Source organism: Charadrius vociferus, unplaced genomic scaffold, assembly GCF_000708025.1.
Source record: "Charadrius vociferus isolate BGI_N301 unplaced genomic scaffold, ASM70802v2 scaffold32, whole genome shotgun sequence".
Classification (NCBI taxonomy): Eukaryota; Metazoa; Chordata; class Aves; order Charadriiformes; family Charadriidae; genus Charadrius; species Charadrius vociferus.
The window spans coordinates 5,630,030-5,656,396 of record NW_009647856.1 but is presented as its reverse complement, the minus strand read 5'-3'; the positions used below and the strand labels follow the sequence as shown (position 1 = coordinate 5,656,396).

The 26,367-nt window shown below is 38.7% G+C and overlaps 1 protein-coding gene across 1 annotated transcript; it reads right to left on the bottom strand.

Annotated features, from left to right (window-relative positions):
- Window positions 1-699: 699 nt before the first annotated feature.
- Window positions 700-26,367, bottom strand: DMTF1 (cyclin D binding myb-like transcription factor 1). Its single transcript, XM_009882934.1, is given in 18 exon segments — window positions 700-2,081; window positions 2,940-3,087; window positions 5,852-5,961; window positions 5,964-6,234; window positions 6,960-7,118; window positions 7,785-7,870; window positions 10,248-10,463; window positions 11,929-12,080; window positions 13,814-14,042; window positions 14,883-14,992; window positions 16,073-16,105; window positions 16,934-17,091; window positions 18,598-18,674; window positions 21,741-21,855; window positions 22,619-22,713; window positions 24,031-24,150; window positions 24,681-24,797; window positions 26,295-26,367. Coding segments are annotated over 18 exon segments (2,379 nt in total). The 3' UTR covers window positions 700-1,971.

Here is a 26,367-nt window from a genome sequence, read left to right as displayed (position 1 = left end):
TAAGAAAATTAGGCGGACATCACACCCAGTCTTCTCTAGTCAGATGAAGCTGGGCTGTTTACAGGAAAAAAAAAAAAACCACCTTCAAAAACCCAAAACAAACCAACTTCCAGAGCTAGCTGGTTCAGTTACTACAGGAAGTTTCCACAGAAGAGTTACCTGGCCTTTTAATACAAACTCCTTCTCTCTTCTAGATCTACTGGTATCGACAAGGAGACCTGGAACCTAAATTTAGGAACCTAATTTACTATATATTATTTTCTATCGTCATGTTATGTATATGTGCCAACCTGTACTTCCATGAAGTGGGTAAATGATGGACACTGGGAATACCCAGCAACAATGCTACTGTGTCAGACTGCTTTCAGCTCAGCTCTCAGCTCTACCCGAGACATTCAAGTGAGGACAATCAGCCTGAGAGGAAAGAAGTGGGTTGTGCAAGGATAAATCAGTACATGATTTTCATGTAAATGTATATGTAATGTCCCTCTTGTTGGGGAGAATTATTGCCATAAGACGTGACATTCTGCTTTTTTTTGAAGAGCTACTGTTGCACTTAATGAACATTCCAGTTGTACTGATGTTTCAGAATGGCACAAGCTTTTTCATTTTGGAAAAAACTGCATTTTTTTATTACTGTACAAATAAACTGCAGCATTGCAAGGATCTGTAGCAGTATAAATAAATGGCATCTTACAGTTACGTAAGACAAATACTCTTTATTTTGTTTAAACTGAATATACAATTATTTCTGTTCCCTAGGCAACCATTTGAAACTACAACTTATTTTTCACATTAACAAAACCACAGACTGAAAAAGACCAACTCTTGATTATGAAGAGCTAATTACAGAAATAAATAAAATAATTTATACATGAGTCTTTAGTTTCTATAGCTTTTTCTCTCAATCCCTAGCTAACAGGCTGCTGCTCAGCCTAGTGTCTGTTTCAACCCTTGAATGTAGGAATTAATTGGCTTCCTTTGCCCCGGGGCCCTATGCCCAAATTCTCACAGAGCTGTTCCCCCCCCCCCCCCCCAAGACTTTGCCACCTCCACACCACCCCCCATCTACTAACTTGCTGCATAAATCACCTCCGGAGAGATGGCTGGTAGTGTCATGTAAACAGCGAGTGAGACAAATGTTCCAGCTTACTCACAACAATCTTCAAAGTAGTTACAAGCTTGTGGGGGGAGGCTGGCGGGTCCCAGTAGCTTCCCTTTCTCACAGCCCTTCCCTTTTTATTCAGCTTGCCGTAGTGATGAAAGAAAAGAAAAGAAATAATTAAAAAAAAAAAAAATCCACAAGTGATCTTTCTGAGCTCTATCCGTTGCCAGCAACGGACTCCTCAGGAACAAGCAGACCAGGCAAGTCCCGTAAGAATCTGTGTCTCCTTCCTGTGCCATAGACGTACTAACAAGCCAGATGAGATGGGAATACAGACCATTTATCCATGATGCTGCCCATGCTCCCTGAAGTCTTTGATGGAATACATTTCCTCCCGAAATGTAACAGTCTCTCACTCCATGTATTACAAGAGTCAGTAAGTGCAGAAGTCCTCACCCATTCTTCATGAAACGTGTGCAAACTGGTTCTTGCTGCGGCACTAAGAGGCTACGGTCCACAATCTGTGACTTCTGTCCAGTTTTCCAGGTGTGCAGTTCAGCACACCAGTAACGCTTCAGATGAGAATTGAGCACGTGGATCCTAGCAGTGAGCACTGCAACAGATTCTTTACAACACTGGAACACCCTGGCTGAGACGCAGTACGTCAGGCTTCGGTTGGCTGCTCTGGAACCCTTTACAAATGAGGTAAATAGCCTGAGCAGAGAAAGTGCACTGTAGTCATTTCAAACTGGAAGTTTCTGCTTAAAGACACGGACTGACTGCTTTCTTTGGAAATGTGGCACAGGGTTGTAACTAATTTCACAACGCAGACGTGGTCAAGAGAAAATGGACACGATTACTGCTTCTCAGTGACAGCTCACTAAATCTTCAACATCCTTTGAATCTTCTGAGTCAGGACTGCCCAACGATGAGCCAATAATGTGTGACCCATCTCCGTGATGCTGCAGGATAGGATCTGTCAAGAGATACGGTACATTAGAACTATTAGTTACTGTGCCACTATAACAAGATATAAAATACACATTTAGGAGACCAAAAACGCAGTCTGGAATTTTAACCAGTTTTAAGCAATGTTACTCAAATGAAACTAGTCAGTTCACAGGTTCTAGTTTCAAGGTAAGCTATGCCTAATATGGATGCAACTGGTGTAACTCACATTTGGTTTTGTCAGGTATTACTATATAAGGCCCAGTGCTGACCCTCAGATGGCTCTGCAAGGAGGTCCCTTCCTCTGGAAAGGAGTATTTGTTAGGTGCAGTAGTGGGAGAATATATCTGTGCTGCTTCCATGTCTGAGATGACTCTTGGCATTGGGAAGTGCGGCACAAGCTAGCAAGCCCTTCCAGGCGAGTGCTGTGCAAACACACCCCCAAATAGCCCAGCCCCTCATCATGAGAGGCATCAAGGGCATTTCTGATGCCTCCGGTCTTCTCTCAAATAAGAAACAAACTTCATTCAAGCACCAGGCATGAAGAAATGCACACTAAAGAAAAAGTTACTCATTAACTTATGTGTACTAATTCAAGGCTCAAGGGTGATGGAAACAGCTCAGCAAGTGATGAAGCAGCTGCTGTTTTAATTAATGCTTTTGCCACAAGGTTAAGTGGGACTTTCTTCCACGTGATCTAAGTGGGGAAACCAACTTGCTAAAAGTTTCATAGCAATGACACGGAAAATTATTTAAGAGAAATTTTAGAGAAATTATTTAAGAGAAAGTGAGGATCTATAAAGTGTTGTTTACAGTAACTCAAAAGTGCCGTACTGCTTTAATGAATCCTAGCTGCAGCATCAACCATATGAAGGGACAGATGTACCTGTTAGAGTTGTCAGGGGCAAGACTGATTCGCTGTCTATATCATCCGTTGTCTGGATAAAACCATGAGAAGAAGGAACAATAAGCACAGTCTCATCATCTATTGTAGGCTGATCAACTTGTTCTTCTATTGTTGGAGAACCCAGGTCCTGCACAACACAGAAGAACAGGACATGAGAGTGTATTCTTGGTAATATAAACTGAAAAACCTGCTTTGGTCAGCCATACTCCATAATGTGCAATAGACTCCCTGGATGCGTTTTATCTCATTAAACTGAAATGTCAGCATCTGAGCTAGATTACTTCAGCGTTTATAGGGCATGTTTCATCCTAGTGCAGGCATCTAAAAACAAGATGAGAAGAATTCTACTCTGAGCAGTAGAAGGGCAGGAGAAGAAGAAAGGAGAGACTGTAAGGTGGTGATAAAATTTTCTCTTGTACGTCAAACATTTTGTTTATAAAGAGGAATAATTAAGCTTTTCCACTACTGGCTGTCTAGATGCTCTGAGATACTGAAGCAGTATCTTTATAGTACTTACCAGCTCCACAAACACAATGGCTCTACCTGAACTTAATACTTGGCTTCACTACTCCTGCTTCTATGTCACGTTTTAACTACTGGACATGGAGCTCAAAAGACCCATGTTAATTGCTGTGCCTTGCTTGCCCTGTAACTGAGTCTCATTATATCAAAAAATTGGCAACACACTGATTCCTTCCAGGTACAACTTGTCAATACCCCCACCCTCTTTGAGTTCCATAATAGCTGCTGCTGCTGTCTCTTTGCTGGCTCTTGCAGTGCTCGCACTGAAATGGCAGTAACACATCTGGCTTACTCAGTGTCACAGCACACTCCGACGGAGTGGAAAGACACCCTAGATAGTACCGCCAGAATAAGCAGAGATATTCAGATTCTAGTTTGTGTGTGTAACATGCGTAAGGTTTGTTCAAGCTTCGGGAACTGCTGATGCAAAACGCCAGGCAAACATTGCTGGCAGAGTGGAAGGTACCTGGATTTAACCTTGTTTTCAGAGGGAGCAGGAAACGTTTGGGAGAGGTTACAGCTTTCTCTGTTCAAGAAAATCTTGTTTAGTTTCAAAATGTTTTTGCAAAGGCAACTGCCTGAAAACCCCTTCCCTGGTGCTGCTGAAGGGGAGTTGACTACCTGTGCTACAGCTCAGTGAGTAAGACTTGGTCCAAACGTGTACCGGTTCATGCAAGGCACAGTATGCTTGACCTGCAAAAGCAGCTTTCCGCAGGGAGCACAGCTGAACCTGCCCACGATAAGCAGTATGTCGCAAGGCTTGAAACTGAGAAAAGGAGGCGTGAAAAACTAAAGAAGCCATTGTGGCAAATGGGCACCTTTCCCAGCCAGAAATAATAAAACCCTGCAGCGTGACTGCCTGCTTCCCACTACCCACACCCACAGTGACAATACAGTACTGGCAAGTGCATAAAAATAACACTGGCTTAAAGAAAGCAGAATTTAGGCATGTGTTTCTAGCGTAACTTTTCACTTAGAATCACTCACAGACGGTTCACTATTTCCTAGAATTTAAATACACATGTCAAACTTGAATCTGACTAGAAGCATAAGGCAAATTAGAATTACAAACTCAGTTTGTTTTTCTGTATAGAAAAAAAGTTTAGTACTTCTTTATATCCTGGTAGCCATAAGCAATTTCTACAGTGTTTAATTAGGAACTAGGTTTGTAGCAAAGGTTCACTAATTCTACCTTGAGAAGCTGAAATTTTAAACTGAGAGTAGAAAGCTGATGGGCTGCCTAAGCCATTGAGAATCTTATCACAACTATGTCAACCACGAGACAGAGGAAGAAAACGGAAGAATAATCCCCAGCTTCGGATGTGTTCAGGATCCAAATACTTCTGCAGTAGCAGAATGTTGAGATGTACAAAAGATCCTCCTCTTCCTACGAGCATAATGGATACACAGTGTCTATTAACTTTTTCAAAGGCAAAGCCTAACGAGTCCAAGCATATCAACAATGGATTTTCAAGACTGACAAAGCAGAATTACAGCAACTGTAGAGCACGGTGTTTTAGAGAACAGGATGGGGTATTTGAATCCAACTTATACCTTTCCACAGTCTAACCTAATCAGGCTTCTAAGAAAAGAGGTATTTTCTACACACTGAAGAGAATTATCTTCTTTTCAACATCTCTGTTTTCTTTTGACTTACTCATTACGATAGTTCCAGCAACCAAAAGATGGAGGAATTTAGTATAAACAACCCGAATGCCTGAAATAATTTGGATAAACTCATTTCTGCATCTCAGGTGTTGGAGCTGAATAAAACCGAGCCCAGAGAGATAATGGCTTGAATGCTTCAAATTCCAATTTAACAGATACTTAACTGGAGTACTATGTTTAATAGAAGTCCTCAAAAATGGAAACTGTAGTGTACCTAGAAATATGTTATTAGACTCATAGAGCACAAGCTAAATACTCTACCTCACCCCCCTTGCTCAGCAGTCTATCTAGCTGTAAAGTACCTGTGTTGGACAATTAACAGCCTAGTTTAAAGCAACAGCATCAAATAGTAATCAGATGAAGGCAACTGTTTGGTGCCACTAATATTCCTGCTTTCCACAGTCATCACACAAAAGTATCCTGAGTAGTAAAGCAACTCCATGGCTAGTGAGGTATTCAGTGCTCCAGACGACATAAAATATACGACTTCGCTCCAAATTAAATCCTATCGCTTTCACACCCATAACATATTAACAAAGTTCAAGAATAGAGGATCTGAACAAAGTGCTCTTAGAACTATGATACAGATGAAATCACTGACATATGAATATGAACACCTTAACATAAAGGTCAAAGATGCAATGAAATCATTGTCCCCGTTTTCCAATGGGGAAAATATCGAGTATCATAAACTCCCTTACCTCAGTAACGTAAGTGCTGGGTAAATCAGAGTGAGAATCCTCTTCCTGTTTCAGGCTGGCATCTGAAATCTCCTCGGTTCTTACCATAACTCCATCCATCAGTTCACTGTATTCCTGCTGCTGAATTTGGAGGCATCATCTTCATGATAGGCTGACTGCTCTTCGTCGCTCAGCTTGGACTGATGGATATCATCTGGGAAAGTATTTGTTTCTAGAGTATCAGGAGGATCCGTCAGGTCAGCCGACTGAATGTCTGAATCAACAGTAAGTTCTGCCTGAGTGACAGAGGAGGAGATATCTTCAGCAGCAACGGTGCGGATTATGACACTTGGCGTGTGGCACTGCACTGTTACATTGTCACTTGTATTTAACAAGTGCTCTGGCTGCAAGCAGGATTTGCAAAAAGAGACACAAACAAAAAATGTCAGAGACTTTCCTCCAAGTATCTTCAAATCTTTCAGCAAATAAAAGCGAAAGAATTCAAAGAACTCATTACTAAGTGTAATTTTAGTTTAATTTTAGTTTATGTCAGCCCAGACCGTCTGTTGACCTTTCCTGGCCTTAAATGAGGAATTACTAGGCTGAATTTAGTATCAACTGTTCTATAATTAACAAATAAAGTAAATACGTAATTTGAAATAGAAGCAACTCTTCAGGTGAGGATCGCCATAGATTTGAAAGATCAGAGCTTTTCTTCCTGAATTTTGCATCACTTTTGCTACTCAATCTCCAGTGCTTCCCCTTCCCTCCATCTAATAAAAAGTAATACTTTCACTACTACACAAGTTTTGTGAATGCCAATATTTGTGAGAGTAACATCAGGAAAATACCGTCTTTTGTTTTGGTGAGATAAGCCACTAGATGGAGACATGTTCAGCCACAGTAAGAACCAAATTGCTTACTAAGCTGTTTTCAACCAACTTGAAGTTGCTTTTTAAAAACAGTATAGAAAACTAAGTTCTCACTCTCAGTATTTTAAGCAAAGTAACACGGTTATGACATAAGAACTGCTTTACAAATTTAACATGCATATATAGGGGCCTGCATTATTATGCTCCCTTCCCCCCACTGCCCAAACTCCAATCTTTTCATTGCTCAACATACATACCGATAAGGCATGAACTATGATCTGCTCTGGGGAGGCTGGAGCAGCAGCAGCCGTTAGGGTCATGGTAGGACTAGTCGTCAGTGTTAAAGGAAGGCCTTGGCTTGAGCTTGTCTGTAGTAAGTATGTACCCGGTGTTCCAGTCGGCTGGAGATGGAAAGACTACAAAAGACAACACAAGTTTAATACCCAAACACACTGCCTTCTGGGGCCGCAGCAGGCACTCAGAGCACGCTTATTTACATGAACTAGCCTAACTGTAACTCCCCTGGAAAACAGACAAACAAATCCAATCTCTGTGGCATTGATTGCTGTACTGCACTCAAGAAGTAGAAAGAAACTCATCTACAACCTCAGGCTACCAAGACAAGTATTAAGGCTAAGAGTGAAGCAGTACTGTATCGTGCTGTACAACAGCAGGTAAGAAAGAAACAAATTCAACTTAGTCTTAGCACTGAGATGAAAAAGAAACTGTTCTATAAATTTAAGTACAATGGAACTGAGAGAATCTTTACTTGCTGGGAGCTTCCTCTGGCTCCATTATGTCAGATTTCAACAAAAAAAAAAAAAAACAAGCACAAAAGAAAACTTGATAGCACTAAGACATTAAGACAGATTTGAAGCATTTAACTGTAATTCTCATTTTATTCCACAGCCCTAATGAATTACACCTTGAGAAATATAGTTTACTTTGAACTTTTCAGTTTTAGCTCTCGTAACTTCCTCTTTCCACTTGAGAACTGTTTGTTTGGGAAATGCACAGTTCCATAGTGTAAGAGGTGCTTAAAAGAAACGCACAGTAACAAATAACAGTTCTCTGTTACTTACTGGAAGAATCTCAAAGGTCTGTAGTGTCCCACTGTTTAGCGTTATTGTCTCAGAGTCAACGGTAGCAGCAGGGGAATCGGTTGAGGCTGCAAAAGGAAGAAAGAAAAGAAAAAAATAAGTATGTAAACCAAAACATTTCAGCCCTGCAGAAAGCATAACATACTATAATTACTACATAGAAGGGTAACGTTGAGTCCAGTAATAAGAAAAAGAAAACTGACTGCAATCCTAATGACGAGGTTCTCTAACTGTACCCAAGAGAGAATGCTATTTAAAGAGGGCATTCTACAATCCAAAAGAGCAAAAGAAAGAAAGTATGGTTTTAGTGCACAGGGATAAAAGCAGACAAAGTTATCTGATGTGATCTAATTACTTTTTGTAATGAGATTTATAAGATGGTCTGGTGTAACAATATCCTTTGGATCATATATTACTTGCTTTAAAGGGGTATCAGGTTTAATACGGCTGTTTTGCATGAACCTCTGTTTTTTGGTGTTTTTAACTTTTTCTGCCCTCCACAGTATGTCCACCACTGATGAAATATCACATGCTCCCCAAGATACTTGCTTACCCTGTGTGTTATGATTGCAGTGTATAAAAGCTTTAAGTATTGTTAATACAAGCGTGTGATTATTTATGCAACAATCACCATTAATTCTAAAAGTAATGAAGAGAAGCACTGAAAACGGTTTACGTATTAAGGCATTTCAAGATCACCAGGTCCTAACAGTTTGTACCCAAAACTTTATACAATATCAAAAAACCTATTTAGAACCATAATTATGATTTTTACTTTATCTTACAAAACTCAGGAGTTCCAGGAAGCTGGTGACAAATTAATACTTAGCCTGGGATTATCCAGTAATTCCATAAATACTGAAAAGGCAAAAGACCTACATGACGGCAGCAGTGCTCCAAGCACTGGGAACTTGGCCATCTCAGACTCTGTGGCTTCAAAGTAGAATAATTTTTATCTCTTAAGAAGATACAAGTTCTGATTTTGAAGCTTTTATTGTTGTAGTGGCATGTTCAAGGTTTCCTGCTGCAGATTTCGTGGCACCTAGTAGCAGACAGCTATTAAGTGTGGCCTGTCTGTTACCTAGCCAGTTATGTTCATAAAGCTTACAGGAATTACCCACTTGAAACCTTGAGCCTTCTATCAAATGGGGCTGTAAGTGGCTAATAGGTTCAGCTCTCATGGGACTGGGAAACAGACAGAAAACACACAATACAAAACTGACTTGGATTACACAAACAGAAACTCTTCAGCAAAGCAGGGTAAAATGGGGAAAAAGGCTTGTTATGCAGACAGGGGCAAGTGACATCACAAATGAACCCTTACAGGATTCAACTCAGAAAGGACTAAAGGTTACAGAATACCAGCACATCTTGCCTGCTCATCAAAACCCAATAGCTTTGACCAAGCTTGGTTCAAAGTATAAGACCACTGATGTATTACTACAGGTAAAAAAGTTATTGACTTTGTGTTGTGTGACATTTTAATTAAGAAGTAAACCAGATAAGATGAAGGTGGCACTTAACTAGATTAAGATAGGCTAATATAATGAAATTATAAACAAAAAACTGTCTACCAAATGCCTATCTAGTCAGTCTGAATAAACAGTTCTTAGCCTGATCAACTAATTCTGTAACGACCAAGACTGAAGCGCTAAATTTTCCTAATAAAATTCACAAATGACAAACAGTGCAAAACAGTAGGTAATGGAGATGACAGGCTGCACATGGGGTGGCTGGATTGGAGTGACTAGAGTTATTTAATAAGATAAGTTACAAAAACAAACAACAAGAACTACAATCAAAGTAGATGTGGTAATAAATGTTTGATAATGAGCATAGTTCATCCTTAAGAGGACAGGAATCACCAACTTAAATAAATATAGTGGTTAGAGCAGATCACCAGCTGAACATCAGTGTGGCTCAGCAACTAATACTTTCAAGCATTTGTGCCTAGAAATAACTGCATAATACAGAGCAGGACTAGAAAAAACATTATATACCTTCCTGTTTGAGCGTCCTTCATCAGAACTTAGGAACAGCAGTGTATATATTATACAAAAGGAGATCTTGTAGATGCTATTCATTGCTCTAGATAAGAGCTACCAGAAGAAATTTAAGGGATAAACTTATATTCTGCATCTCCATTAAGAAGCCTGTGTGCTGAAGCCCTTTCAAAGAACACATTATATGGCAAGCTCTTGTGTGCATGCACACAGACACCTACAACCCAGGTGCTGCAATTGCAGCTTCTTGGTATTATCATCACAATAATATCTACATTTGCCTAGCAAAATTAGAAACGGGCAAACGTAATCCAGAAATTCTTAATCTGAAATTATGGCAAGACCAAAGCAGACTGAATGCCCACTCCTCCTTCACCATCTTAACATAAGAAAGCTTTAGGTTTCATTAGAGGACAGAGAGTCATTCGTTTCAGCTACTTACAGACATGCGTAATCTGGACTGGAATCTGCAAAGCTGCCATAGGGCTTGGTGCGTTGCTTGCGTTCTCCTCTAAGCGAGCCACTCGAATCTGCACGTGCTGAACTCCCGAACTGGAATTAGTGTTTGGTAATCCACTTCCAGATTTGTTCTCCGAAAGCTGGTGCCCTGGATTGTTTTTTTGGTTCTCATGGAGTTGTTTAAGACCCTTTATCAGCACTGAGAGAAAGAATACTCATGCTAAAGCATGTTGAGGAAGCACATTTGAAATGCTTCATGTGAGATCTATCCAAGATGAAAAAGTAACCAAAATCCTTCTGAATTTGGAACCTAAACAATTTATAGAGATCTATCAACTAGAAATTTTGCACATACATAAGCCACATTTATCGTCAACTACTGGAGAGAACTTGATTTTCTTAAGGGACCCAGACATTTTAGGATACTTGGGAAGAAAAAAAACCTCATAAAATTTTGGACCTCTCTAAAAACATGTACAATATATCCCTAGCTACAATCAAGTGCCAGTATCACTAGTTGTGTAATGCTGCTATCAGAAGTAAAGCCTCCAATCTTACAAGACACAGAAGCTGATATGCTCAGGAGGTTGACAGAAGCCTCACTGGAAATAGGAAGGAAGAGAGAATTAATCTTGCAGTGGCTATACTACAAAAACTGCCCACCTTTCTTCCCTACGATCACTGTGGTCCCACTGAGGGAGTGGTTGACATATATGAGGTAACAAGAAGTTGAGTCCTCTGCTTTTCTAGCTTTCAATACAGCAAACTGCTTAAACACCTCCCACTCTTCACAGCATGACATTTTGACTGGGAAAAGAGAGTGGATCCTGTTCATTCGGTGGCATATTTACATTACGAATTAATTGATGCAACAACTGTCTATTAACATATGGTTTATACCATATTAAGCCTAACAGGGCTACCCTCTCAATTGCAGCCTCCAGGCATGACTAATATATAACTACAGTGATGACCACAGCAAAAGTGTCCACTAAATTACACCTTCCATTATAACATAACTAATCTCTCTGATATTTTTTTTCCTGTGCCCAACACAGAGAATAGGAGGACTGCATGAAAGGTCACAGAGACTGAAATACTCTTTGGCAATGGTGCTAGTTTCTCTAACCAAGAACAAGAGCTATAAGAGACATATTTGGGGAGTTTTATACTCCTGATACCTCCCCTCCACCTCACTGTGCAGCTACTAGTAGATCTCTGTTCTGTCTACAGCTAAGGTTCAGCACCTCACATTTTAACATTTTAAAGGTAACAGATCTAACCTGAGGTGATATTGTTAGGCTGCAGATACATATCCTCTTCCACCTCAAGAGGTCACTGCCCTCCATACCAAAGATCATCATCATCTGAGATCTGCCAGCTGAGCTGCTTATATACATGCTCTCACTCTAGCCAGAGTGAGGGGAGTTGGCAAAATCTACTGTTTAGATGTATACATCAGCTTGGCTTGTTTCAACTAAAACACTTAAGGATTGCTTATAGGAGCAACTCAGCCAGCAGATCCAAGGGGCCAGTAACTTCCAGCAAAGGAGAACTATGCTCTTTGGCCAGCAATGCTCTAAGTAGACAACAAAAAGCAGCCTTATTCCTTTGACATTTGTGAAAGGAGCTTTCAGAAGAGAAGTGTGCAAGTAGTACATTACCAGGGAATGAAACATCTTTGTGGTTTGCAATCTGTCTTTTAATAGTCCACCATTTACTCCGAAGCCACTGTGGTGAGCGGACGCTACTCCATCCTTCAGCTAGTAAATCCCAGTTGATGTCATTTTCATCAGAAACTTCAAGTTCCGCTATCCTGGCAGGATACAGAAAATATGTACCTGTTAGAAACTACCCTCCAGACTCGAAGGGGTGTTGCACATCTCTGGTCTTGTCACACGTAACAGCAGCAAAATGGCATGCTAGTGAAAAATCCACCAGAGCTCATGAATTGACACAGGCTTCCAAGGCTCCACGCTGCCAGAGGTCAAGCAGAATCATAAACAACAGAAGATGGACTAGACCTGTTAGATGATCCAGTCCATCTCCTTGCCATGCAGAATTATCCTCCTTATTTACATATACATTAGGAGTTTGATCAGATTATGGTGAAGCATTCCCAATACTTGCATCTTTTCTCTTTGGAAAACCATTCCCCAAAAACATCTCCAAGGCAGGAAATACTTCCTGAGATTCACTCTGAACTTCCACTTAATTAATTTCATGTTATGATGTTTACTTCTGCTTTTTCCTAAATAACACTCATCCGTCCTTAACATAGATTTTTGCCTCCTCTCAGATGCTTCTTAGCCAAAGTAGATGAAGTTAACTACAATATTAAACAATTCCTCATAAATCAATCCCATCAGGCTCTCCAGGTAAGAGGCAGTCTTCACATAATTTTGGCAGATGTTACGCACACACTGGATTCTACTAGAATCTGTCTGAATACTATAAATCTCCCTGAATTGCCTCCAGTTCATCTGTACCTGGAGCATATGAAAGAGAAGCGAATAGTGAAAGGGAGAAGATTTTTGTCAAAGTTAAGAAAAGTTCTCTTCACAAAGCAAGAAATAGCACTGAATACTCTTGCTAGCTAAAAAAAAAAAAAAAAAAAAAAACCAACCACCAAACCAAACACCAAAAAACCCAACCAAAAACCAAGAAGGGGAAAAAGAAATAAGCTACCAAAACCAACCAAACAATACTGTAGGATGAGTTAAGGATATCTGGACAGACCAAAACAGATACCATTTGTACAGAAATATTAAGAGTTATAACCAGATAACCAGCACATTCCGAAATGTGGAATCAGGTTCCTCATTCCGAATTCAAGTCAAACAGCTTCAGCAAATCAGTGCATATTGGTCTGTAAATAATGTTTAGATTCCTTGTATGTCTTGGCTTTTTATTCCCACCCAAAACTATCAACCCATAAAAATCCACTGGCTAAAAAGCCTGAGTTAAAGGCATTCAAAATGGGAGGAGGACTGGAGAGAGCAAAAGATTTCCAAAGTTACTACCAGGTTGCCAGTTCAAATGTAGTCAAAGATGCTGATATCCAATCAGTGTTTGGTGGCCTACATGAAATTAATTTGCAGTCTCAGTTTAGTTTTTTGTAGACAAGACGTCCACATCACAGAAACCACCACCACACTTGACCCTTGTTGGTCATCTCAGCAGAGAGGCCAAGGACTGAACGGGCAGGGAGACTGAACTACCCTCCAGTTAAGGGTTAAAGTGCATTGGTGGGGCAACGTGTGGGAAGCTTGCACGGTCGCTGCCTGTGCTGTACCTTTTCTGTGGAATAAAGAAGACTTCAGTCTCCAGGGTTTTCAATCTGACACCTTTCACGAACACTAACATTCACTAAAAAAACAAAAAACAAAAAATATGTTCAATAATAAGTCTCTGGGAACTGTAAAGACAGCAGTGATTTCTGGAGGGTTCTAGAGTTTTTAGTGTCTAAGAAACCAGCAAAAGGGACCCCAATGGAATCCTGCTAGCATCATATATTACAAAACTTTTAAAGTAACTAAAATAACAAACCTCAAGATCAGATTTATTTCATCTTCCTTGGTCCACTCAGTGCCCCCACTTTGTTTCCAGTTGAGATAGTTGAGCCACTTAGAGCGGCACTGCTTTTCAGAGCGTGTCCCGACCCGTTCTGCTACGGCAGCCCACGATACACCTTGTGTGACAATGTCACCTGGTTCTGTGCTAGTTAGCTCATGCACTACTTCTGCTAGTCTTTTTTCTTCTTTCTCTGTCCACTTTCCTGAAAGAGAGAAAAACCCTCCAACTTAACTAACAGCAGACGCCCTCTGTTCTGATCTGTAACAGACATTTATCTTCAGTGCCTAACATCTTATTCCAGATGCAAATATTGAAGATATAACTGTTCTTACTTACTAACAATTTATATTATACCCATTCTTTATTAACAAATGCATAATCCTGATATAATTAAGGATGTCCCTGCTCATCGCAGGGGGGTTGGCCTAGATGACCTTTAAAGGTCCCTTCCAACCCAACTATTCTATGATGCTATAGTTCCACTGTTTTGCTGCCAAGTTTCTTTCTCTTCCTCTCACAGATAAATGAAGCCACACAGAACTTAATCAAAATACTGACCCAAAGCAAACTGGTCCAAGCTACCTGAATTTTATTAGTTGAAGTAAATTAACCATGTAACAATTTAGTATACAGTAATTACATGAGGTCTGACTAAATTTTCCTTCCATCTGAATATACACAGTACAAAATAAACATACTTTACTCCTAAAATGCACCTGTCTCTTAACTGACACCAAATATACAGTGTATGTTTACAAACATTAAACACAAAGGAAAGTACTTTTAAATCCACTTGAATAAAATATGCTCCAGTGGCATAAACATATGATGGACAACAGACTGCAAAAGTAAACTGAGTGTTCTGATCTTTAAGAAGTGAAACTGGGAAACCTATACCGAATACGTTCTAACAACGTTCCCAGATTTCACATTGTAAGTTCCTCAGTTCAGAGTTACACATCTCTGAAAACACCGCTGACAAACGCAAAGGTGACAGAGTTTTAACTAGAATATCCATTACTCACACCAGCATTTACCTCACCTGTGTTGCAGGTATCCTTCATCAATCTACATCGATCTTTTACAGATGAAGCACTTCTCCCCAGTGCAGCTCCTATTGTGGCCCAGTCATTACCGTGCTTTATTCTCAGCCTAAACAGAAACATGCTCATTAGCACTACATCCAGTTAAGAGATTACCGAAATATTAAATATGCTCTATTAAAACCAGGATAAACATGCAGTCTACAGGCTTAAAGACAGAATGGGGAATCCCTTTGATACTACCACATTAACATATTTTCCGTCATCACTGCCAATTTTTCAATGGGTTTCTAGAAGCCTTTTGGGCCAGCTAAGCCACAGGGTACTCACTTACAAAATGTTTAATATCTAACTGTGTTGTAGAAATGCTGTGAGGCTTAATTACTGTGTTAAATACAACATGCATGTTTAGATAAACAGGCAACATCCATTCAACACAAGTTCCTCAAGGATTTTCAGATGGTATAGAGATGACTTCAGAAATGTGAATGCCTGATGAAACTCCAGGCATCCTACAATTTAAACTGTACAATCCTGTTCATAATTTTGACTATTATTTTCCTCCCACACATGACAACAGGTTGCTTAACGTGTTGAGCCATGACTACTTTTGACATATCCATCAACACAATGCAATATACTGCCTTCCTTCAGCCCAACATGGTTTCTTCAAACTGCTCAACCCTGGAAAGGTGCAAGAGGAGATCAGATCTGCAGTCCCTCCTCCTTGATCTATCAGGTACATAGTCCAAATCAAAGAGCCTTACTGACAATTTAAGTATCTCTCCAATATTTCATAGGAGAGATCGTACCCGTGAGCTGCCACTTGCTTTAGAAATAACTTTTGCTCAAGTTTCCTAAAGAAAGGGAATTTCTATTTTTCACAAACATAACTGCAAATGTTGACTGTGCTTGTAAAAATCGGAAACATTACTAGTTTCAGCAGAAGGCTTGCTTTAGAACTTTGTTACATATTGCTTATGTCCTGAATACACATTAGAAAACATATAAAATAATCCAAATGTAGTTTCATTTCTCTTTAGATTAATTTAGTAACCACTACTTTCTGGTAGAGCTGGAGCAGTCAAATCTACTTCTAACTTTTCAGTGATTTTGTTAGACCTGTAAAAACTACGCAAGCTAATAAATATAAACAAGGTAGCATAAACTTGTTAATAAAAACACTTACTCTTTAAGCTTTTCAATTTCCTCAGGAGTATACCTAAGCAACAGGTAAATAAAAAGACATTATTTTAAATAGAAAACATACAGCATAAATATTTTTGTTTTACTAACCACAGAACACACATTTAGTTACAAAAAGAGATTAAGGAATTTCAGCTGTAAGAAAAAATCTGACTGAATACTTCGAAAGAACGTGAAGAACAAATGCCATTTTCCACATTAGCGCGTTTCCAAAGTTATCTGGTTTAACATTCCTCTCATTCACCAGCAAAATTCCTTATTCTCGGTGATCCTACTACTAAGAACAAAATTAGAATTTTGTGTATTAGTCTCTCAAATATACAGCTATTTTTAAGTTCCTGTCACAGTTCACAATCACCATAAGACTTACTTTCCATTAAAAAAAAAAATCAGCATTGAGATGGCATTTTTTATTTTCAACTACCTTTAAAAACTAAAATCTAATATCCTTTTCAGCACTTCTGGATGGTGCAATACCCACTGCTTTACAGATGGGCAAACTAAGGGCACAGGGTTGAAGATCAATTAGCTCAAGGTCACAGTTCTAGAAAGAAACTAGATCTCAACAGATCCATGCTTCTGTCAAAGTCTTCTGTTCATATCAGAATCCTCTCTGCACCTTTCTTCTTTATATTTTTTCGTTTGTTTGTTTGTTTTAAAAAAGTTCTGATACCATCAATTTAACACAACTATTGTCAAGGTTGATCTACCAGAATTCAGCAGAGGTGACTTATGATCAGAAGAGCGAGGTGCATATGGCTAGAATCTTCTGTCTCACGTGTAAGATTAAATACACGACCCTACTCATACCAATAAAACCATGCAGCATTAGAAGTTTTCATACTTTCCAACATGGTTTCTGTCATCATACATGCGAAGAACTCTTCTATAGACAGCAAAGAGAGGCCGATTCAGACCCCAAGCTATTGTCCTGTAGAAATCTTTTCTTTCATCTTTTGACATTTCAAATATGATTTCAGTGGCATCTTTTATTCCACGGGCCTAGAAGAAAGCATTTTAAAAAGAAAGAAACAAAAAGAAAATCACAAACAATACACTTCAGATAAAGTCTCCTAGAAATGAAGAACACTTAAGAACTGAAGCCTAGCATACTATTATGCATCATTCTATGTATCTCAAATACTACAGTCCAAAAGTCACACTGAATATTTACAAATTAGCTACCTCAAATACAAACTCTTGAACACTAGTTGTTGTTTGGGGTTTTTTTGTTTGGTTGGTGTTTGCTTTTTGGGTTTTTTTGTTTGTTTTGTTTTTTTTTTACACAGGAGTCCAAGTAGACATGGAAGACTTAACTTCCATCTACACTCAAAAAAAATCTGTCTAATGTATATTTTAAGATCAAAAATTGAAGCGTCATTTAGAACATCATGGAAAATGCACTCTGGTGGAATTACCCTGGGGTTATACAGCGGAAGGTTGTCAAAAAGTGCTAGATCAATTCATTACATAATTTTAGATATTTTTTATCTGAAAGCAATTTTTTTCAATTAAACCACTCTTCTTGTTCTGATGGAAACTAAAAGCAAATCCGATACAAAAACACTGGAGTTAAGTATAAAAGGAAAGCTTTAGTTTAACTTCAGCTTAAACTAAAAATTACTATATTTCAATTATTTGAAGCAGTACAAGAAAGCAGACAAAGGGGAAAATAATGAATCAAATGAGTTATCAGTAACAAAAAGTTATTTAGCTAGGTTCAAAAAGCTTCTCTAGATTTAAAAAATAATATTACGTATGAATGATTTTTTGGCAGAAATGTATTAAATGTGTGGGCAGGAACACTTTCTACAAATAATACTGAGGATTTTTATACCAACAAAGACTAAATTCAGGGCTTTTTTTGATTCACAAATGAGGGTCGGTGAACCTGTATTATCCAGGCTATATAATATATTCTCAGCTGTAAGCGCTCAGTTCAAATATTCTCAGCTGTAGGCCTACCACCAATACAACTTATGGGTCAGTGTGTTAACTGCATGCCTATTTTTACACTGAACTCTGACAACAATACATTAACGGGAAGAAAGCTGATACAGGCATCCTGTTAGTGTAGTAAACAAATACAGATATGGCATCAAAGAAGTCTGGAAGTTGTATTCAACGCTTTGTAAGGAAAATTATCTCTATTCCTAGTGCATTTTTTTTTACTCTGTCTTCACCAAAGATTTCATGAGTGATGTATATTCAAAGAAAGAGATTAAGCCACTTGAACACCCTGACGTGGAATTTTAAAATGGGTTATATTAAGTACACAAATTAAAAGCAACGTTACATTCAGTAGTCTTAAATCCTGTGTATGGATATAATTATCCAATGTATTTCAAATAGGTAATCACCCTTTCTACTACTAACCAATCAGAACCACTTATTGCACATTCTGGGGAGTACTACAGAAAGCTGGTTTCTAGCAGGAGCTGCATCACCACGTCAAGTAGCAGAAAACATACCTTTAAATATAGGTGTATATATATACCTAACACATACCTTTAAATAACGCTCAATGTTACTCATCAAAATGTCAATTTCTTCCTTCGACCACATCCCTTGCTTCCACTTATGGCCTGAAAATAGAAATGACAAACTAATCACTGAAAGGAAAGTCAGCAAAACAACAACAACAAAAATATCAGAAAAACACCACCCTCATTATTGCAATTAACAAAGAAAAGAGAATAGTAATTTTAGCTACTTAAACTAACTAGAATGAATTTTAAGCAGATGTTATTTCAGAACTGATAAAAAATCCTTAGTAACTGTCAACTAATGCTTAAATAATGAGTCAGACCCCTGACATCCATTTTTAAAAAACAGAACATGTATTCCTCTCTATGCTGTCAAGTCACATTTTCAGGCTTCCTCTTCAGTCCCAACTAGAAAATTTCTGTCTTTAAACTGACAGCTGAAATTTCCATGCATTCAAATGATTCCAGAAGCTGGGATTTAAAGTGTGACTCAAAGTATTACTTGAGGAATTGTCAACAATGCGGGGTTCTCTTGTACGCCTTATCGCTTCCCAACATGTGAGTAATGCTACCTAGCGTGAGTACTCTTCATAGCCATAAATGCTCTACCTAGTTGATTTTGACAAGCTGGTCCCTATCACTCTTTTTTTTTTTTTTTTGTATTGGGAACAACGCCCTGTGGTCACAGTCATGATAAAGACTCATGCTGAGTGTTTTATTTCCCAAATAAAAGAGGCAAACCAATAGAAACAAACATTACGTTTCCTCTCTGTCTATGCGCTTAGTAACTACAACCCCAGCTAAGCTTTAAAAGCAAAACCAATCAACTTTATTCGGAGAGAAAATTTCAAACCTGAGGTCCATCAATAAAATATTAAAACATTCCTACCCTGAATTTATATAGCGATACCTCTTTTCCCCCCTCATGCTCCTACCATACTTAATATTAACAATCACTTATAATTAAGATTATGCTGGTGACCCAGTTTACATACTGGTGTGTGCTGGCTACCTGCCCATCTCTGCTCAGAAAAATCAGGGTACTTCCTTCTCAGCCTGCTAATTACCGGAGCTGAGAGGCAGAACTCACCAAAGAGACTGTTTACTCAAATCCAATTACAATGAAAAGTACAGGCATTATTACTAATTCCGTTGAAACTGAGGAAAGAAAACTCTTCCCTTGGGCCCGATGGCTTCAACCTCTTCTTCCAAAGCTACAGAGACAGAACAATAACCTACTACTGTAGCTGTGATTCACACCTCTATCCAAGCATCTGAACTGTCTTAAAGGGACACTGCTACTCTTGACATGGAATAATCTTTAACACCCAACTATTTTAGGAAAGGAAGAGTATTTTGCACTTCACGCGTGTGCATATTTAGCGCCAAGATTATTATAACCTGCCCACAGGTCTTCAAAGAAAGCATAATCAGGTGGACACTGCTATAAAATGACAAGCCCAAGCAACACACATCAAACTCCCAGTTACCGTAAAAGGAGACGCATAGCTCTTTCACAGCTGATCTCTCTGACAGAACATGGAGACCCCAAGAAAAGTTGAGCTAGTACGGATTCTCAAATATATTTCTAGATATATTTTATTGGAAAAGTCCTCCCAAAATTATTTGTCTCTTAATTAGAATCACCAGATTTAGTGCCCTCGTTCATTCACAATTGTAAATGCCACTTGTGATGTATGGCCACTCGATATGCCTGTGAGACAGCTACAAAAGGAACACATGCAGCAAGTTTCTAATATGCTTAATAAGACACACATCAAACATGAAGCCACCAAGTCACATGAAAACAGTCATTTCTCTGCCAAATCCTCCAGTCACAGCTGAGAATGTGCTGCTCCCAAAGTCCTTCACTGCTGGCTACTGGAAAGATCATGATCTCTGTGCTTTCTCGCACCCTAGAGCACAGCAACTGCAGCAACACGATTTCTCACTACTTCTGCACAGCTGCCTCAGTGCCCTGCTGCAAAGGGATCTCTTTGCTATTCCATCTCTGCCCCAGTCCTTGGGGTGAACACTCAATAGCTTCGAAGCCCTATAAACCTAATAAAGAAGGACAGAGATAACGGGGAGAAGTTATTTATCGGCTGTTAGAAGCAACTGTTAGCGCACACTTGGGATCAGTGAGTGAAATGGTCATTAACTGAGCTGGTCAGCTCCTTTTCTCGAATTTTCCATATCCAACACCCAGGTTCTGTGTGCCTCACCCACGTTTTTTCACTGACTCAGCAGGACACTCAGCTCTCTGGGATAGAACTCACTAGGTAAGAGATCGTTGGCTTCTGTGAGAGAAAACAATTACTTTTTTTCCTAAACTTTTCTGATAAAAAAGGGAGTTGCTTTGGACTGACTGAAAAAGATTTAAATTTTCCCCCGCCTAGAAAGAGATAAAGTCAGGGTAAGAAAAATTATAGAGAGACTGAGGAGACTGGAGAGGCAACATTTCTTCGTCTGACACTAAGTTGTTTCTCTAGGTTTAGAAACTCACTACCCCTTGGGGGAAGAAAATAGAAAAGCTCGAATGTTCACCAACTATTACATGATTGCACAGATACATTATGAAAGGGAGGAATGCCAGTGGGGTGGCAGTTTTTGGAGTAGCGGTGACTATTTCAGTAGATCCTGATCTGCATAATCCCTCTTCTTCTGAAGCCACTCCATTCCAGAAACTGTTTAATATGAATCAGAACACAGTAGCCAAACCAATAAGCCCTATTTGGAGGAAGACCTATTAACCTGAGCACAGACTAATTTTTTTCCTGGTGTGCCCCTCTGTCTGCAGCTTCCCATCACCTCACCAGGCAGAAGTGCAAATGGAGCAATCACTACTGTCTGCCCCATCTGTGCTGACACACAGCAGTTCTCTACCACGGCCACTAGAACCACTGTCACCACTACAAGCATGGCCCCTCTTTCTCTCCAAGCGTACCTGCAGTTCCAACTTTCTTTGTGCATACAAAGCCCAAGAGAGATGGCGAAGACTTAACGCATTACATCTCTCAGCATTTTTATAATTAGTTTTCTCAAACATCTTCACTAAAAAAGCCAGACCAGAGATTACTTTATGCAACCTGCAAAATGTTCTGAGACATTTGGAATAGCTTACCTTTTTTACAGTGTGGGAGAAATACATTTGAAATATCCTACCTTTATTTGTTAGAGAATCCTTATCCTCTTTGGTTGTGAACCAGGCTTGACTAACAGCTGACACTTCTTCATTGCCCATTGGGGAGATTTCATCGAGTTGTTCATTCTGAAGAATCTTGAAAAGACCAACATGAAATCATCCAGTAAGATCTCCAGTTCTTTCTATCACCTTGTATTTAACATGGAGGCACAACTTCAAAGAAAATGAAACCAGCACACCTAGTTACCTTGCTGACTGCTCAGAAAGTGCCACTTTTTAGATATGGCATTAAAAGTACATTCACCTTTCTTAAAATGCATGAATAAGACTTAACATCTTAACATATAAATGTGCTGAGAATTAATTAGATAACATTCTTCCTATTCAGTGGACACTAAACAGGATGAAGAGTCTCACTGGATTTGGTGGAAAAAGGATTACGTCCAGCAACTCCAATCCAGAACTTTTAAACATGGCACACCCACAATGAGAACTGTATGTAACTGTTAGGACTGGTAACAAGACAAAGCATATTCAGGCTTGTTATAAAGCTCAATTTATAATCAAAGAATGACAGAAATAACAGATAAATTTGTTTTCTATGCAGATCTCCACAGAGCAAGTAATTATCAGTAGAGGGTTACATCTATTACTGTTTACTGTATAGCTCTTTGGGGACAAAGTTAAACTACAAATAACCTCTTTCATATATAAAATGTTTCAATTGCACTTTTATAGAACAACATTTTACAAACAAGATCCATGCTCAAATATATTAGTTTCATACTAAAAATAATCTTATTGATTTAAAAAGCCCTTTTTGCTACTTTTTTCCCCTTTCATTTCAATTTAAATAAACGTGTACATCAAATAGGTCAATTTTGAAGTTTTACTGTACCTGAATCTGAGTAACAGTCCCTTCATTAATCTCATCTTCAGCTACCTCAGTGGTAGCAGTCATGGTCACCTCAAAGCTCTGATCATTTTCTGAAACTTCAGAATGGGTAAGTTAGTTGTATACCTTACTCATGTAACATTTTTTATGCGTGCTACAGGTTTTACAAATTGCTACCTTCACACTGAAAATTTTAAAGAGGCCTTATTTGGTATTTATTTGTTGACACAGTAAAATCATCAAGATGATTATTAACCGTTCCTCTTCATAAAATTTAAATATGGGTTTTGAAATTTTCAGTTTTATACTTATCTACAACTAAGACCTAATGTGAAACATATAAATAAAAAGTGTTTGATTTGGTGCAAATACTTGGTACTGTATAAATGCATCCTTTCCAGCCCTATCTTCAGTATTTTCCAATTACTGAAGGACACCACTCCAATCTTTCAGCTGCACTTTTTCCCTCAACTTCCACATGATAATGCTTTTACTTCTAAGGAGCTTCTACTGAGTTCCACCAAATAAACAGCCATTCCAGGTATTGTAAATTGGTATTTTAACTTGCTAGATCTGGTTTTGCCTCCCTTTGGGAGATTATCACAGAATCACAGCATGGTCAGGGTTGGAAGGGAACTCTGGAGATCACCTAGTCCAACCCCCCCGCCAGAGCAGGGTCACCTACAGCAGTTGCACAGGATGGCATCCAGGCGGATTTGGAATGTCTCCAGAGTGGGAGACTCCACCACCTCTCTGGGCAGCCTGTGCCAGCGCTCCACTACCCTCAAAGTAAAGAAGTTCTTCCTCATGTTAAGATGGAACTTCCTATGTTCAAGCTTGTGCCCATTACCCCTCGTCCTATCACTGGGCACCACTGAAAAAAGACTGCTCCCATCCCCCTGGCATCCTCCCTTTAAGTATTTGCAAGCATTAATAAGATCCCCGATCTTATGTTGATATTATGTCTTAATTATGTTGAACTCTCTAATATTCAATCAACTTCCTTAAGACTAATTCAGTACTCAGCCTACCTCTTCTGCAACAATCTCTACCTTAAAAAGACTGTACATCTCAATATTACAAAACACGAAAATACTAACTATAGTGTTTCATCATTAAAAAAAACCTAATCGTTCTTTACAGCAGGACAGCATCTAGTTTGTTGTTCATTCACTTAGCCTTCAACTTATTCAATGCACCTGTGCTTGCAGTCCTCTATCTGTAAGGCAGGTTTATTTTGCCAGTACTGCGTAGATAACAATTGCTGCAAAACCATCCAAGATGATACCTAAGTATATTAATAGAATTTGAAAATGAAACATGCAAAATATTCTAATGTGATCCAAACAGTCCATTTTTAACCTACACCAACAGAAACATTTGCTACAGGAGTACATAAACTTAAAAGAACTTACTTGGAACTGCAACAACAGAAATGCACGGAGTGGAATCATCAAGGCTTTGATCATCCTCTGATAAGCAAAGCCTCTTGTGTGGAGGTTCAGTGCTGTCTTCAGAGTCTACTTCATCAGTTTCTGACAACAAAAACATACGCAGGTTACTTTCTGTTAAGGAAGTGTAGCTTTGGACCAAGTTCTGTTAACAAAGTGGACCAAACCAAAAAGTAGAAACAAATGTGATAGGTTGGTTCAGTGTTTTACTGCTGCCCAAGAACTTGGTCTGAGTAATGGGCAGTAACAGCTGACACGCTTTCTTCAACATATATTTTCTGTGAGATTTTCTTTCTAAATTCCACCCACAGTCCATTACACACAAACATACCCCTTAATTCTACAGAAATTTGGGTACATGCTTGGTTCTAAGAACCCATTTCCATTGAAATAAACCAGAACAGCTATATCCTTGTTGGGCACATACATACAGAATTGTGTGATTTACACCGAATTTGACGTTTTATCCTTTTTAAACTGAAACAGAATAAATTGAACAAATTGCAGCACAGTAAGCTGAATCCAGGCAGCTCACAGAATTTTGAGGGCAGGGAAGTATGGTAGTTGCATCAATGAAAAAAGAAGAAAAAATACTATGCAATAGAATTCTATACCATTTTGAGGGCAATGAAGTATAAGGTTCCCTTCAGTGTCCTGAGTCAAAGTCACAGAGTTCACGGTTTCTACTGTCACTGTGTCAGACTCTTCTTCAACTGTGCTCATACTCAAACCTGAAAGAGCAACACGCAGATTACTTTTCTAAAGTCAGGCTGCCGCTTTGACCATAATGCTGCTTCCTTTATCTCAGTCAACCAGCATAAACTCCCACAGAGAATGACAAATGTCCCTCTGTTCTTTCACACGAACAACTCCGCTGTTTAAGATGTTCACTTGCCTTTACTTTTCCTGCATACTTATACCTCACACAGGGTAACATTAGGTAATTTCAAAGCTACTTTTCCAGTTAAAAATAGTACCTAAACTCCCTATTCAGGAGCATTTGCAATCTACTACTGTGGTTTTTTTTTAAAACACAAACCTTGGCTATTACTTTTCCACATCTGACATTTTTTGTCTCACTAATATTTGTTCCATTGCTCATTTAATAATTTTAGTATTATATAACCTAATGCTAGTTAGGACTGAGAAATATTTTTGTAGTGTCACACTACTCATAGCTGCACTATTTATAGATTGCTAAGCTGCAAAGTTTTATCCTCCTTCCATGCATATAACTAACCTGTGAAGCTAGAATTTTTTCCTTACCATTGAAACAATATGAGCAACAGAAAAACCGGGTGCAAGCCATCATTAGTATAAAAAATTACTTGGAAAATAAGTTATCCAGGATAAGCAGTATACACTGAAGTCAGTGAACTAGGGCAATACAAAGTGCTTCTGATAATCTCATTTCCACTATAAAGTACTATGAAGAAACCCAAAGCTTGTGAGAATTTCAATGTAAACTAGCACTATTACTAATTTTGAAATAAAACAAAACAAAACCCCACAAAAAAAGTTCTAATCCATCAAATACAAAGAAAGGTAACCTTTTCTGCTGCAGAAGCTACATGAAATCACATCTAAAATATCCAAAAGCTTTGCAATGATTTCATCAGTTTTGAGCACCTGGGTTTGGTGAATGTCTTTGGCAGACTTGTAAAAAGAAAATATCCATTTCTCCTTGAAGTGCTCAGTCCTTTTTATGTGTTTTCTCATATGTCAACAATAGAAAAAAATCACTTGGAACTTTTATTTTGAAGCCAAAATACTGTTACCACCAACTTTAACTTCGTTGTTAAAAAAATCACTGACTATAGCTTTAAAAAAAAAATAATAAAAAAAAAAAATCACAACTACATTACAAAGCTTCCATGTACCAGTCAGGGATACCCATATACCCATACGTAAGTGGAATTTAAAACCTGGATTTAAAATCCTCTGTATAATGTTAACATTATTGCTTCAGCAGGAAATTATTAATTTTTTTTCAGAAAACACGTTCTTCGGTATTGAAGATTCCCAAAAGCAGTGTTTTCTTGGAAGGATAAAACTACCGCTAGAGTTCCTATAAAATTACTTATCACCTCTCAAGCTTGATGAAGATTTGGCACATCTTTAAGCACATATAGTGACTGATTCCTAGAATGAAGTGATATTACCCTTCTGAACACGTCAAATATTTCAGATACCGCTGACATTTTAAATCGGAGGGTTCTCAAATTTACTTTCATATCTACCATCAGCAACAGCTCCTTGCCACATGCAAGCGTAGGAGGCAGTAATTTCCTTGGGATTCAT